The sequence below is a fragment of the Erpetoichthys calabaricus genome, chromosome 2 (genome assembly GCF_900747795.2).
Source record: "Erpetoichthys calabaricus chromosome 2, fErpCal1.3, whole genome shotgun sequence".
In the NCBI taxonomy this organism is placed as follows: domain Eukaryota; kingdom Metazoa; phylum Chordata; class Cladistia; order Polypteriformes; family Polypteridae; genus Erpetoichthys; species Erpetoichthys calabaricus.
In genome coordinates this window covers 163,262,917-163,275,415 of record NC_041395.2, presented here as the reverse complement: position 1 = coordinate 163,275,415, position 12,499 = coordinate 163,262,917, and the positions used below count along the sequence as shown (strand labels likewise).

The following is a 12,499-nucleotide window of genomic DNA, read 5'->3' as shown; positions in this document are numbered from 1 at the left end:
GTTAAAAGGACTATTGGAATACCTGCGGCGATTAGGCCGAGAAGCCCCGGTCTCGATTGATTCGGCAGTGCAGGTGAGTGAATTCTGTACCGTATATAATAAGGGGACACAGTGCGAGCCGGCACTGCAATTAATAAGTAGCGGGTGTCAAAGCGCTGTGAACCCGACAGTTGAGCATGGCACAATGACTGAGTGGTCGGGTGAAGGTCCGATCGAACCGTGACAGCAGTACGAGACGGCTTCCCGGAACGATATGGACCTCAAGACCCCGATCCGCGTGATGAGGGAGTTGTCGCAAGTTACCGGAGGGGCGGAGGAAGTGCCCATTGTACCGGGGCAGCTGGGAAGTGCTGTTACCCGGGGCAATGTGGTACTAATGACGCCGCCTCCTAGAATACTTAGGTCAACAGGCGTGCAAACAGCAAAGAGGCTCTCTCTTCTCCACAGAGAGCCTCAAGCTGAGCACAAGCCCCAGAGAAAGCAGGAGATCCCCGAAATAAACCGCGGGTCTCCTGACAAGATAAAGAAAAGGGCTGAGAGCAGCAAAGCGGCCGTGAACCCCTCTTTAGCGGAGGAAAGGGTGGAGCTAACTGAATTCCCGAGGTGTTTCAGGTTCCAGAAAAGAAGGCAACCGGGAGAACGAAGGCGTTGCTACCACTGCCATCAGCCGGGCCACGTTTGGCTTAGTTGTCCTCGGAGGACAGGGGAACGGAGGGACAGACGATACACCGTTCTTCCTAGGTTCTCTGGGGGGTCTAGACAGCATAGCCGAGGCCCGACTGACGCGTCCTCCTGGAGGAGGACGTCCCTCGCGGGGATCGACGCTCCGCCCCAGTTGTCGTCGCTAAGGGGGGCGGGGAATTGTGGTGGATTGCCGGCTTTCTATTCCGGCTCTCACCCCCAGGCCGCCAGGAGGAGCTCTCCCAACAGCGTGAACATCCCCCGAGTTCCAGCAGGGCCTCATGGACTATGTAGTTTCTACACACAGCCCTGCTGGATACCTTGGGGGCCACCAGCCATCGCTATAGGGGGGCTCGTGGGCTCTTATGTGCCCTATAACCCGGGGGTACGTCATCATCACGTGACAGGAAGAAACGACGTGCTCCCGGGTTGAGGAAAAGGACTGTTTACCCTGACCCAGAAGGAATAAGGAACTATGGACTGTTGGACAGGAACACCTCCGGGTCAGGGTGTATAAAAGGACTGTGGGAAAGCCCAGACACTGAGCTGAGCTGGGAGGTAGGAGAGCGAAGTGTCTGGGCGAGGAGGAGAGAGTATTATTGTTGTGTTGATTTAGTTTATGAGTAGTGTGGAGTGGAGGGTGCTTTGTGCACGTTATTGTTATTTAATAAAGAAGTCTTGTGTTTATACCTTGTGTCTGGAGTGGTACCTGAGGGTCCGAGAGGTGGAGCAATACCTCTATCTGCTACAATATATATATATATATATATATATATAGATATATATATATATATATATATATATATATATACATCCATCCATCCATTTTCCAACCCACTGAATCCAAACTACAGGGTCACGGGGGTCTGCTGGAGCCAATCCCAGCCAACTCAGGGCACAAGGCAGGAACCAATCCCGGGCAGGGTGCCAACCCACCGCAGGACACACACAAACACATCCAGCACACACTAGGGCCAATTTAGAATCGCCAATCCACCTAACCTGCATGTCTTTGGACTGTGGGAGGAAACCAGAGCGCCCGGAGGAAACCCACGCAGACACGGGGAGAACATACAAACTCCACGCAGGGAGGATCCGGCAAGCGAACCCGGGTCTCCTAACTGCGAGGCAGCAGCGCTACCACTGCGCCACCGTGCCGCCCTATATATATATATATATATATATATATATATATATATATATATATATATATATATATATATATATATATATATATATATATCACAGTATATACTGTATATGTGCAGTTAACATATTTCTATAATATTTGTCTTTATTAATAAATTGTATTTATCTGATTCTTAAACAAAGTATACCTCAGTTACCTTGATATACTCTTAAGTCTGAAGAGTGGAGACCCTCCTCCTACAACAGAGAAAGATAAGGTAAATAAAGTAGGAACCTTACCAGATTATTTAATCAATTACTGGCATTGCTGAAGGCATGATCAATAACTAAATAACTGAGTAAAATCTCCCCTCTTTCTCAGATTACTATGACTGTGCCTAGATGGCCAAGTTAAAAATTCACTTTCCTTTCTTACAAAAATAAATACACAAAATAGTTTATTGAGTGTTCATAGAAATATTTATGGTGTAAATTTGATTAACGTTTTTCCCTTGTAGCTGTTTCTTGAATTTGAATCTCATCTGTGCTAAATCTGAAAATATATCTATTGGAAAGCATTTTTCCACAGCTAAGGTATAAAACTGACTGTTCTTCAGTTGTGGTCAGTGAACTCCACAGAGTTGACATTTGCCGTGAATTTGGTAAAATCAAGGAAATGTTTGGGAAGTACATTGAACTCAGTGAAATGCATTGAAGTCAGTTGGGAAAGAAGAGTTAAACTAATGCAGTTTTGAATGGACTATAAAGGTACATTGATCTTTTAAGTATCCCTTAGGCTAGGGAAGCATTTGCCAACTATGCTGGACAGATGTTTGTGGCAAAAAAAGTGATTTGAGCTGTGAGTAGTGCTAAACTCATGGAGTTACAGTCTTTGTGGCACTGATTGGCTGTGCCACGAAGTGGCAGTGTGGGACTCGCTCATTCCATTGTTCCATTCCATTGAAGTTTGGAATTTTTTTTTTTTGTTTCTGATCTCTGCAGATGCTTCACACTTTTTTCTTCCATCAGGAAGATTGAAGTGTCCTTTAAACAGTAATAAATCTTTCATTATTATTATTATTATTATTATTATTATTTCACTGGGTCTCGTGTGTTTTCTGACTCTGGGGCACTGCATTGAGGTTAGTTTTGACTGCCACCTCACCATGAGACTTGTTGCACCTGTATTCAGTGTGGCATTAAGTACATGAGCGCTCAGGGATCAGTGTTACATATTCAGTGTCTGTACTCATAATATTCTCATTATGAGCAGCTAATGTAACTTTCAAATGAAAATATTACAAGTTTTTTTTAATGCATGTGGGGTGCATATCAAGTAGTGACATCATACATGAATGAAGAAAATCAGGCAGTGATATAAAATGTGACGTGGGGTACACTTACAGTATACACGCATAAAAGTTCTCTACATGGCTGCTAGTGCTACAGCTCTGAGATTTCACACTGGCCTCACAACCCATCATGGGGCACAGGGGAAAAAGGTTAATCTAAGCCAGTTGTACAGTGAATATCCAGGAAAATATTCAGTGACCATTGTCATTGATTAACACAGTATATTAGCTGTGAGAAATGCTTTGGTGAATTTCATCCATCAACACTATTCAGGAACTTACAAGAGCAACCCAAGATTACTCAATAGGTAATAATTTGCTATTAATTTAGGCAACTTCACAGAGATCTATTTTCACTGAAATATTGAAAACTCTTTTTTGTTGATCAGTGTCAAAAGGGCTAAATTAAAGCCACTGTGATTCAATGATGTACAGCAATAAAATGTAAAAACTTCCAGAAGGGTAAACATTTATTTATGGGTGCTGTAACTGATTTACCTACAATGTAAGTGAAGTATGCACTGTAAATGGTGATAAGTTTGTCACTGTGGTGATTATCCAGACCAATGTATGATGTATATGTATGTATATACATATAGACTTAGCATATACATATACACCAGTATAGTATTGTTATTTGCATCATAAAAGAAGGACTTTTTGAAATATAAAAAGATAAAGTAGAAAACAAGATATAACTGAAGGTCAAACGCAGAATCTTTTATATAGCCAAAGCTTAGCTGAACATTTTCAGTTATGATGATAATGATCTGCTCCTTTCTGCTTGTTTGTGCCAGTATCAAAAGTCAAGCTAAGTGCTATTTGTCTTTAAAGTTCAAGAGTTCTGTTGTTCTCTGCCTGTTTTGAAATCTGTGTGTATTTTTAGGCTAGCATTCAATTTTTTTTTCAGGGAGTGTATGCCCCCTTCATAAGCCAAACAAGCAAACAATTAATGCAATTACTTAATAAATATACCACATTTTTCTTCTTCTAGTTCATCTCTTCCACAGTGCTGCAGATGACCAGCGCTGTGACCTCATTAGACCTAACAATTAAAAAGCTGGAGCACAGAAAGGCTGCTGAGAAAGCTTCCAAAGTGCTGAGCACTGCATTCTGCCTGACTGAAAACCCATGCCTCATACACAGCACTCTTTGTGTTTGTTGAGTTTTCCGTTGTGCACTTAGCCAGAGCTGAGCAGTGGACACACTTTAGTTAATTTGTAACTTCCTGTGGTAAAAGCTGGGCTCTTCACAGATATCAGTGCTCTGCACTTCATGCCACTTGCAGTACTTAAAGCAGATTAAAACACCCTACAAAACTTGTAAGGGGAACATTTTATAAAAATAAAGTAAAATTGGTGAGAGCCACACTTTAAACATCAAGCAGGACATTGTCATTAAAGGTCACAAAAAGGTGCAGTAGGCAACGATTCAATTAACCTCAAATAAAAAAGTGTTGTCACAAAGCCTGCCTGACAGATTCAGAGTCAGAACTACAGAAATACATTGTAATGTACAGGAAATTCTGAAACTAAAAATAAAAAGAATGTTCTGTATTAGTGTATTTTTCTTATCAGGCACTGAATGGAATTAGAGGTGTGCCATACTTCGATTCATGATATTTCTTTTTTCATGCTGTAGCTAAAGGAAGAAAGCTTATGAAATGTAAACACACAAATACACAATGGATTAATATCATTTAGATATTCTGAAAATGAAAACTAGATTCATTTTTCTATTTAGTATCATACCTTGGTATAGTACTTGTAGGTTTAGAGTATAATATGGCAGCAGCTATCCAATCCTATGACATAACCAGTACAACAAGGAACAGTCAAGACAATATTAAGAGGTTTGATAAATCATTTACATATTTCTACTAGTGTAAGAGTAATTTGTGAACTTCACCCTGAAACAATAGAGTCCATTCAGAAAGCCTCCATTTCAAATATTAGGGTTCTGACTGGCACCCAATCACTATGTATAAACAGTTTTTCTTTTCCTAGTTAACAAATAAAAACATTATTTTTTTTTCAGTCAAGAAATGAATAATGCATTTGTGTCTTTTTAGAAGTATCTTTTATAAAACAAATCTGTGTTAAAGTAAATAACTGACAATTTGAACTGACTTTCTTTTACAACTGCTTTCTGAAAAAGGCAATCTTTGTTTATGGAGGTCATTATTTGTGAGTTTTCTTCATATGTTTTGAAACATTTCACTTCACCCTTTGTTGCCTTTTCATTCATATAGTTTTGTAACAGACAGTTTAAGTAGATTAATGTAGGAATTCCCCTTAATGGCAATACCTTATGCTCAGCCTATGGGTCTCTGTGGGCTTGCTGTCCTGCAACTGTATGAAACTTATGGTCAAGACCTTCAGTTGTTTTGTGAATTAACACTTCTCATTAAATATCTATTAAGATTTATAATTAGATGTAATGACATGCAGTATAGATGGCATGGAGGTGCAGAGGTGGCCCTACAGTCTCTGAGCTCAAGGATGCAGAATTTGATATCCAGCCCAGTAACTATGTATGTGAAATATTCCCCTTCTACCTATCGATATAGGCCTCACCTCAAACACATTGTAATACGGCAGGGTGGCCACTCTACATTCTGCTAATGTAGTTGTGTCCATGGTGTCATATGAAGCTTTAATAACCTGACTTGGCTGAGACCAGAACAAATAAGCTCTGTTACTTTGCCACCAGAAAAATAGATCTTAATCTTCTAGGTATATTTCCAAACATAACGCTGGTGACTATCACCATCCTAACACTTTATCCCATGAGGCAAAAATAATCTTTAAACTGTCCATTCTCATCCAATCAAAAAGACTCTTCACAAAAGTTAGTCTCTGTCTTCCATGATCTCTTTTTCGTTTATCTTTTCTTATAATTACCAGATTTTTCATATCTTCTTTTTTTGGTTATTTGGCTGAAAAACTCCCATCTGTCTGTTTCTGATAGTTGACAGCAACCTTTTTCTGTACCCAGATCTTAACAGAGCTCCCTCATTGGTAGTGTGGCTTGTCCAGCTGCCTTTCATAATTCCCCTTAGGAAGCACAATTTTGCTGATGCAATTCTCTTTTCCATTGTTAGTAAAATTGCCCAACACTCTGATCCATATAGTACATGAGAACAAGAATGACATAGAACTCTAGAATCCTGATCTTAGTCTTCATACTGACCATAATATTGCAACAGGCCTTCTTCAGCTTAATGAAGGCATCTTTAGCCATACTGATCCTCCTTTTGATTTCATAATCACACTTTTCATTGTAAGAGTGGTCTAAAAATAATTAGATTAGGGCAAGTGGACTGTGATTCAAGTTAGAAATGCTATGCAACAGTGTAAGAGATGACCCCAAGGCATAATTTTCTTAAGCAATCATTATTAATATACATCCAGCCAGTATAACCACTGTGTATCCAAGTGGTTTGTGACAGTGTTTGCGATGTAGCTGGGAAAGTCAAATATGCAATTCTGAAATTCATGTAATGTAGATTTTAGTAAATACATATGGGATTGTAATATATATGATACCTAAAAATAAATATGTAATGCACGTAATTCACCTTGAGTATCTAGTTATTAGTAGCATATGCCCCTGTGCCTATCTCTGAATCTTCTTGGAATCCACTTGTGAAAGATGCAAATGAATAAATGAATGTGCAAGCCATGAAAGGCACTATATTATATAACTGTTCAAGTGAATTGAAGCAGAAGTATTTTTGAGTAGGTGTAAGGCAGCATTTGACAGTGTAAATTTGTTCAGGCTGTGCATAAGGCAAAGGGCAATGCAGTAAAACAGTAAGGGGTAAGTGAAGCATAAAGAGGCTTTTCAAAAAATTGTTGCAGTATTCAAAAGACTAAATTGAGCCTTACATAGTAAACATTAAACTCTAGTACCATCCCATTCTGAGGATGACAAAGAAATGAATCCTGGGCATTCTTAGGCATCTGATGAACCTCCTAGGTGTTCCATCTCTGTGACTGCTTGTGCTCCTGAAAGCTTAGTTAGTTTCTTTTTCCGGAATTCTGCGGCAATTTCTTCAAAGCTCTTGCCCTTTGTTTCTGGCACTTTGCAGTAAGTGAACAATGCGAAGAAGAAGAGCAACACAGCAAAGATAACAAAGACGTAGCTTCCACAAAGGGCCTGTTAAAGACAAAGCAAGGTTTCAAAGGAGATGTAAACATATGACCATGCTTGTATGCACACAAAAAATGGAGGTCTGCCAAAATCAAACAGTGCAATGCCCTGGCCTGTCATGTATCATGATGTTTGTGCTTTTTTCCATTTATTTTATTTTTGCTTTTCCATCAATTGCCTGACAATCTTACATTTTGTCTGGGATCCAAGATGGATGAGTATTCAGGAGTCTAATGGGGTGAGGTTTAACATAGTAGACATGGCTATATCAGCCATTGATTGACATCATGGCAGACAATATTTCTCCCATTCTAAAAGCAGTTCTGAAACAATGGTAACATTGTCAGCTCTTTTAGAAATACCAGACTATTTTTTGATACGTATAATGCATTTTTTATATGCGACTTTGTATTACCATTGCTGGAAAAGTTTATTATTTATGTTTTTTTTGTTTGTTTGTTTGTTTTGATTGTTACAGCACTGTGGTATTTAAGCGCACCAGTAGCTAGTTGAGTCAGATGAGTGGTCGTTCTGATTAGGCAGAGTAAGATGGGTAAAGTAAACTCAACACAGCAACATTGTACAAGGGGGGGACCCAAAAATTCATGGAATTACTTAAAAAAACTATTATATAACTGACATCAATTCCATTTTAATCACCATCAAAATACTTCTCTTGAGATGCAAAACATTTATCCCTGTGCTTCTTCGATTTCAGGAAAGATTTCCTGTATTAATCTTTTGTTACTGTGTCTAGAGCCTTCTGCAGTTTCTTTCCTGGATTTCTTCCATGGTAACAAATCATCTTCATCAGTCTCAATTTTAAATTCAGGAACAAAAGGAAGTTGCAGAGAACGAGATCTGGTGAATATGGGAGGAATGAAGCAACAACCACATTGTTTTTAGTCAAAAACTCTTTGACTGACAATGCAGGTATGCAGGCACACTCTCACGGTGCAAAATGCAGTTTTGCAGTTGCCACAGCTCTGGGCATTTTTTTTCTGATGCTTTCCCATACTGTAGATGAAATGTTGCTGATTAACAGTCTGTTCACAGAGAACATACTCTTTATTAACAAGTCTGTTATTGTCAAAAAAGATAATCATCGCTGTCTTGATGTTTGATATGACCTGATGTACATTTTTCAGCTTGAAAAAAGAAAATGAGTGCTGGAATAAATTTTGGAAATATGCACTCAATGAAATCAGCACAATGCCACTCAGCAGACTGATTAAGAAGCCTGTAGGCATACGATACCTACCTACCTATACCCTACTCCCGTGCTACTCCGGTTCTAGGAAGTTTTAGGCACTGCCCCCATATGTAGCTCATTTATGCGAGTGTCTTAATATTAAGTGTTATTTTCTTTGTCTTCTTTTTGATGCTACAGTGTTGTACATATTACCTTTTACTTGCATGTACTTGACTCAACAGGTTCTGGCGGAACCTTATTGCCAAAAAATCTCTTTGGAATACTTTGCTTACCACAGTTAGTTTGGAATGCTCTACTGTTGCCCAAAAAATCATGGAATTTAGTAGAGAATCATATTAGACTGAGCTCTTACCTCGATATGTGGAAAGCACAAGCCTATGAGAAAGTTGGATGCCCAGTTGCAAAAGCCTGCTAAGGCTATGGCTGCTGGTCTTGGGCCCTGGTTAAATAGTTCCGCCACAAAAAACCAGGGAATAGGCCCAGGACCAATTTCAAACAAGCTGACGAAGAGAAAGATTGCTGCTATGCTCAAGTAGCTCATCCAAGGCAATGTTGTCTGAAAAGAGGAAGATTATCTAATAATTAACTGTGAGCACTCAAACTCTACTGAGTAAGCTCTACAACATGTACTGAATTAAGCAGTTGAAGCAGTTATACAGTAAATCAGATATCAGACACTCACCGCTAGAGTCAGGCCAACTGTCATGACAACAGCGCAAAGGCACATTCCCACCAAGCCAATCAAAATTAGTCTTCGTCTTCCTGCTCGGTCAACAAGTAGTACCTTTGGGAAGCAGATATTAACATTAGGACATTACAATGAGAATAGGTCATTGAGCTCAATAGTGCTAGACATTCTATTCCACCTAATTTCTTATGATTTAGTATCAAGTGATACTCTCTTCTAGGCTATTATGTTGCTTCAACCTCAGCTTTACATGTAACAAATCTTTATTCTTCTTGCTTTGTACTCATGGTTTATTTCCCCTTGAGAGTATGTGTACTACTAAGCATCAAGAACTCAGATGAGGGTAAGTACAAGTGATGACATTTTCACGAGAGAATTTAGACTAATGAGACATAGTCAAAATGAAAAAAGGGCAGTGTCAAATCAGTCAAAGCAAATAAAAAACAAATCACAAGTAAGAAGAAAGACTACAGTATATAGTCAAAATTCATGTAAGGAGAAACATAAGTGCCATAATAAGACAAAACTGTCCATCATGACAAGAATAATGGAACATTTGAGAAAGACAAGGTATGAAGATCTGAATGGCTGAACGAAGTCTTCAGATCACTGCAATGTAATTCAAAGTGAGAAATGTGGCTAGAAGTAACCTACATATGTTGTATGAAATCAGAGACAAATGAAACACGGATGGTGTGACTAAGGGCGTGATGATGAGCATACTGTAGGGTTGCTTCAAGCTTCTTCTAAAGAAATTGCCATGTCAGGAAATGAGTGCATCCAGTCTGTTAATTATTTTTTAATTAGCAAATATTTTCTGGCTTGATGACAAAGTCTATAAAGCTGTTGATTTACATCTCCAGAGTCATGGGTTTTATAACCTGTCCTGGTCAACATTTGCCTAGGGTTTGCACATTTCTCCATGTCGTTTATGGGCTTGCATCCGCATACTGAGGACATACAGGATTTTTAGTTTGGAAACAGTAAACTGGCCCAGTTTGAATGATTATAGGTGTAGGACTGGGTGTTTCCTGCAAAGAACTGGACTAAAATAATGTTTACAGTTGATTGTTGCAAAGGGCTGGTAAGTTTTTTTGTTGTGCCAATCCATCACAGGTTACATTCACTAATTCATATGGTGCCAGTTTTGACCCTTTTTATTAACATGCACATCTTTTAGATGTGGAAGAATACCAAAGTAACCTGAAAAAAAAACAACGGTCTGGTATTACACTTTATTTGAATTTAACTGAATTTTCTGATTTGACATTTACTTACAGAGATGAGAGTGAAAATCCAGTTAATTGCACCGACTCCTATGGTAGTGTAGACTGGTTGTCTTACTCCAGCGCTGGCAAAAATTCCAGTGGAATAGTAAAATATCTAAGAATTAAGAAAAGAGATACATCTTTAACATAAAAATATGAATAAGTTCAAATAAAACTAAACTTTAAGTGACTATAGACTGAAGAAAGGCTCATTTGTGTACAATGAAAGTAAAAATGTGAATATCATATTGTATTAGTCAAACAGACCAAAAGAGTTTATGAACATAAAACAGGTAATGCAAAATAAATTTTATTTCCCCAAATATGTGTTTTTTCAGTCCTGGTGAACACCTTTGGCTGTAGGTTTTTACTCCAACAAATTTCATAAATAAATGAGTTATTTTTACTTGTGGTAATTATTTTTTTTCCTGGCATTTTTTCTATTTTGCTTTAAGATAAGTATGCTGGTATGATATTTATGTTTAGAAGAAATTCAGAAATGTGCATTTTTACTGTGGCTTTAAATGTTTAACTTTCATTTACCATGTTTATTTTTTACACCTTTTCATGTGGATTTTGCTCCTTTAACTGCATATATATATATATATATATATATATATATATATATATATATATATATATATATATATATATATATATAATAGTTATTCCAGATGATCAGTGCAGCATAAATGACACTAAAATTGATGAGTATCATAATCATTTGTGTGATAGTTAATAAGAAAAGGTTTACAAAGCCACAACATTAAAAAATAACAAAATCTTATAATGAAAGAAAAGAAAGAAAAAAGGCAAATTCACTCCAATGAATGTTGTAATGCATGTGCATCAGAGGATCGCCTTCTGGGCTCACCTAAGCTATGTGGTATCACACCAGGACAAGTCCCTAAGTCTCTAATAGTCTTGTCTCCTTTTTCCCACAAGAAAGCACCCCTTGAACACAACAAAGGGGGGCTCTGCTCTTTCCGGCCCTCTCAGTATGAAAGGGAGACACCTCTGGAAGGTGGCATCTTATTTTGGACCTGACTGTTTTAGAGAGAGAGAGAATTGCCCAGATGAGAGAGCACATTTGAGCACCTCTTTAATTTAATGTTTTCTTCTTTTGTTGGAATTAAACACGGTTTTGCCTGGTTGGCACCCCAAGTATTTGAATTTGCCCTGCCTCATCATTCGCCCGCTACAGTTAAGGTAGTTATTCAGTTAAAATAGAAAGTTGGTTGGGATGAACAACTGAAGCCAAAGTGGGGCATTGCAATGAACTTGAGAACCACTTGAATAAACGAGACACTCGACTATCCATTTTGAAACTGACTGAAGGGCTGACTGACTGGCTGAAGTTTATTAATCTATGGCCTCTGATGTCACCTTTTGAAAATAATTGAACCCTTTTACTTCTTATTTTAGTTCTTTACCTTTCCTGCTATCTTCTTTATAGCCTTATAGGGTCAGTATTGTCACATGTGACATTCTTACTTGCATTTGTTAATCAACATGCAACATGCTGCCACTCTCTGGCACCATGATTAGTGAGTCTAACTACTTTACTTGTAAACTTCATTAAATGAAACATCTCAGAACATATTTGTCATTTTATGATTACAGTCTGATTCACCCTTGTTGCAGATATACTGCAAAGTATGTTTTGAATTTCTTCGTTGCTCTGATGCACCCCACACTATAGCACAGCCATCACAACCCATCATTAGGGGGAATAAGCACCCAGACCTTGTAGCTTACTTTGGGGTACTCCACACATTAACTAAAGTCACAAAAGTCAATGTGTAGATGTGAATTATACTTGATTAAACTGCTGCTGCTATAGACTGGCATTTTCAATCAATTGCTGTCAAAGCTGCTTGCTGGTTTATCACTGCAATAGGAATGTTTAGTTTTACAATATATAGTTAAACAGATAAGTACATACTGTTATTATTGATAACATGGTAGAGCTCACATTCAGGCTAACAAATGAATGGAATGCTTCCAACTTATC

General features: G+C 38.4%; 1 protein-coding gene across 1 annotated transcript in view; it reads right to left on the bottom strand.

Moving 5' to 3' along the window:
* Positions 1-3,613: 3,613 nt before the first annotated feature.
* slc2a2 (solute carrier family 2 member 2) overlaps positions 3,614-12,499 on the bottom strand; it is a 44,188-nt gene continuing 35,302 nt past the window's right edge. Inside the window, exons 8-11 of the mRNA XM_051922890.1 lie at positions 10,496-10,600; positions 9,212-9,313; positions 8,882-9,085; positions 3,614-7,322 (exon numbers count right to left, since the gene is read on the bottom strand). Of these exons, the coding sequence (XP_051778850.1) occupies positions 7,119-7,322; positions 8,882-9,085; positions 9,212-9,313; positions 10,496-10,600 (615 nt within the window). The 3' untranslated portion in view covers positions 3,614-7,118. The remainder of the gene's footprint in view (positions 7,323-8,881; positions 9,086-9,211; positions 9,314-10,495; positions 10,601-12,499) is intronic.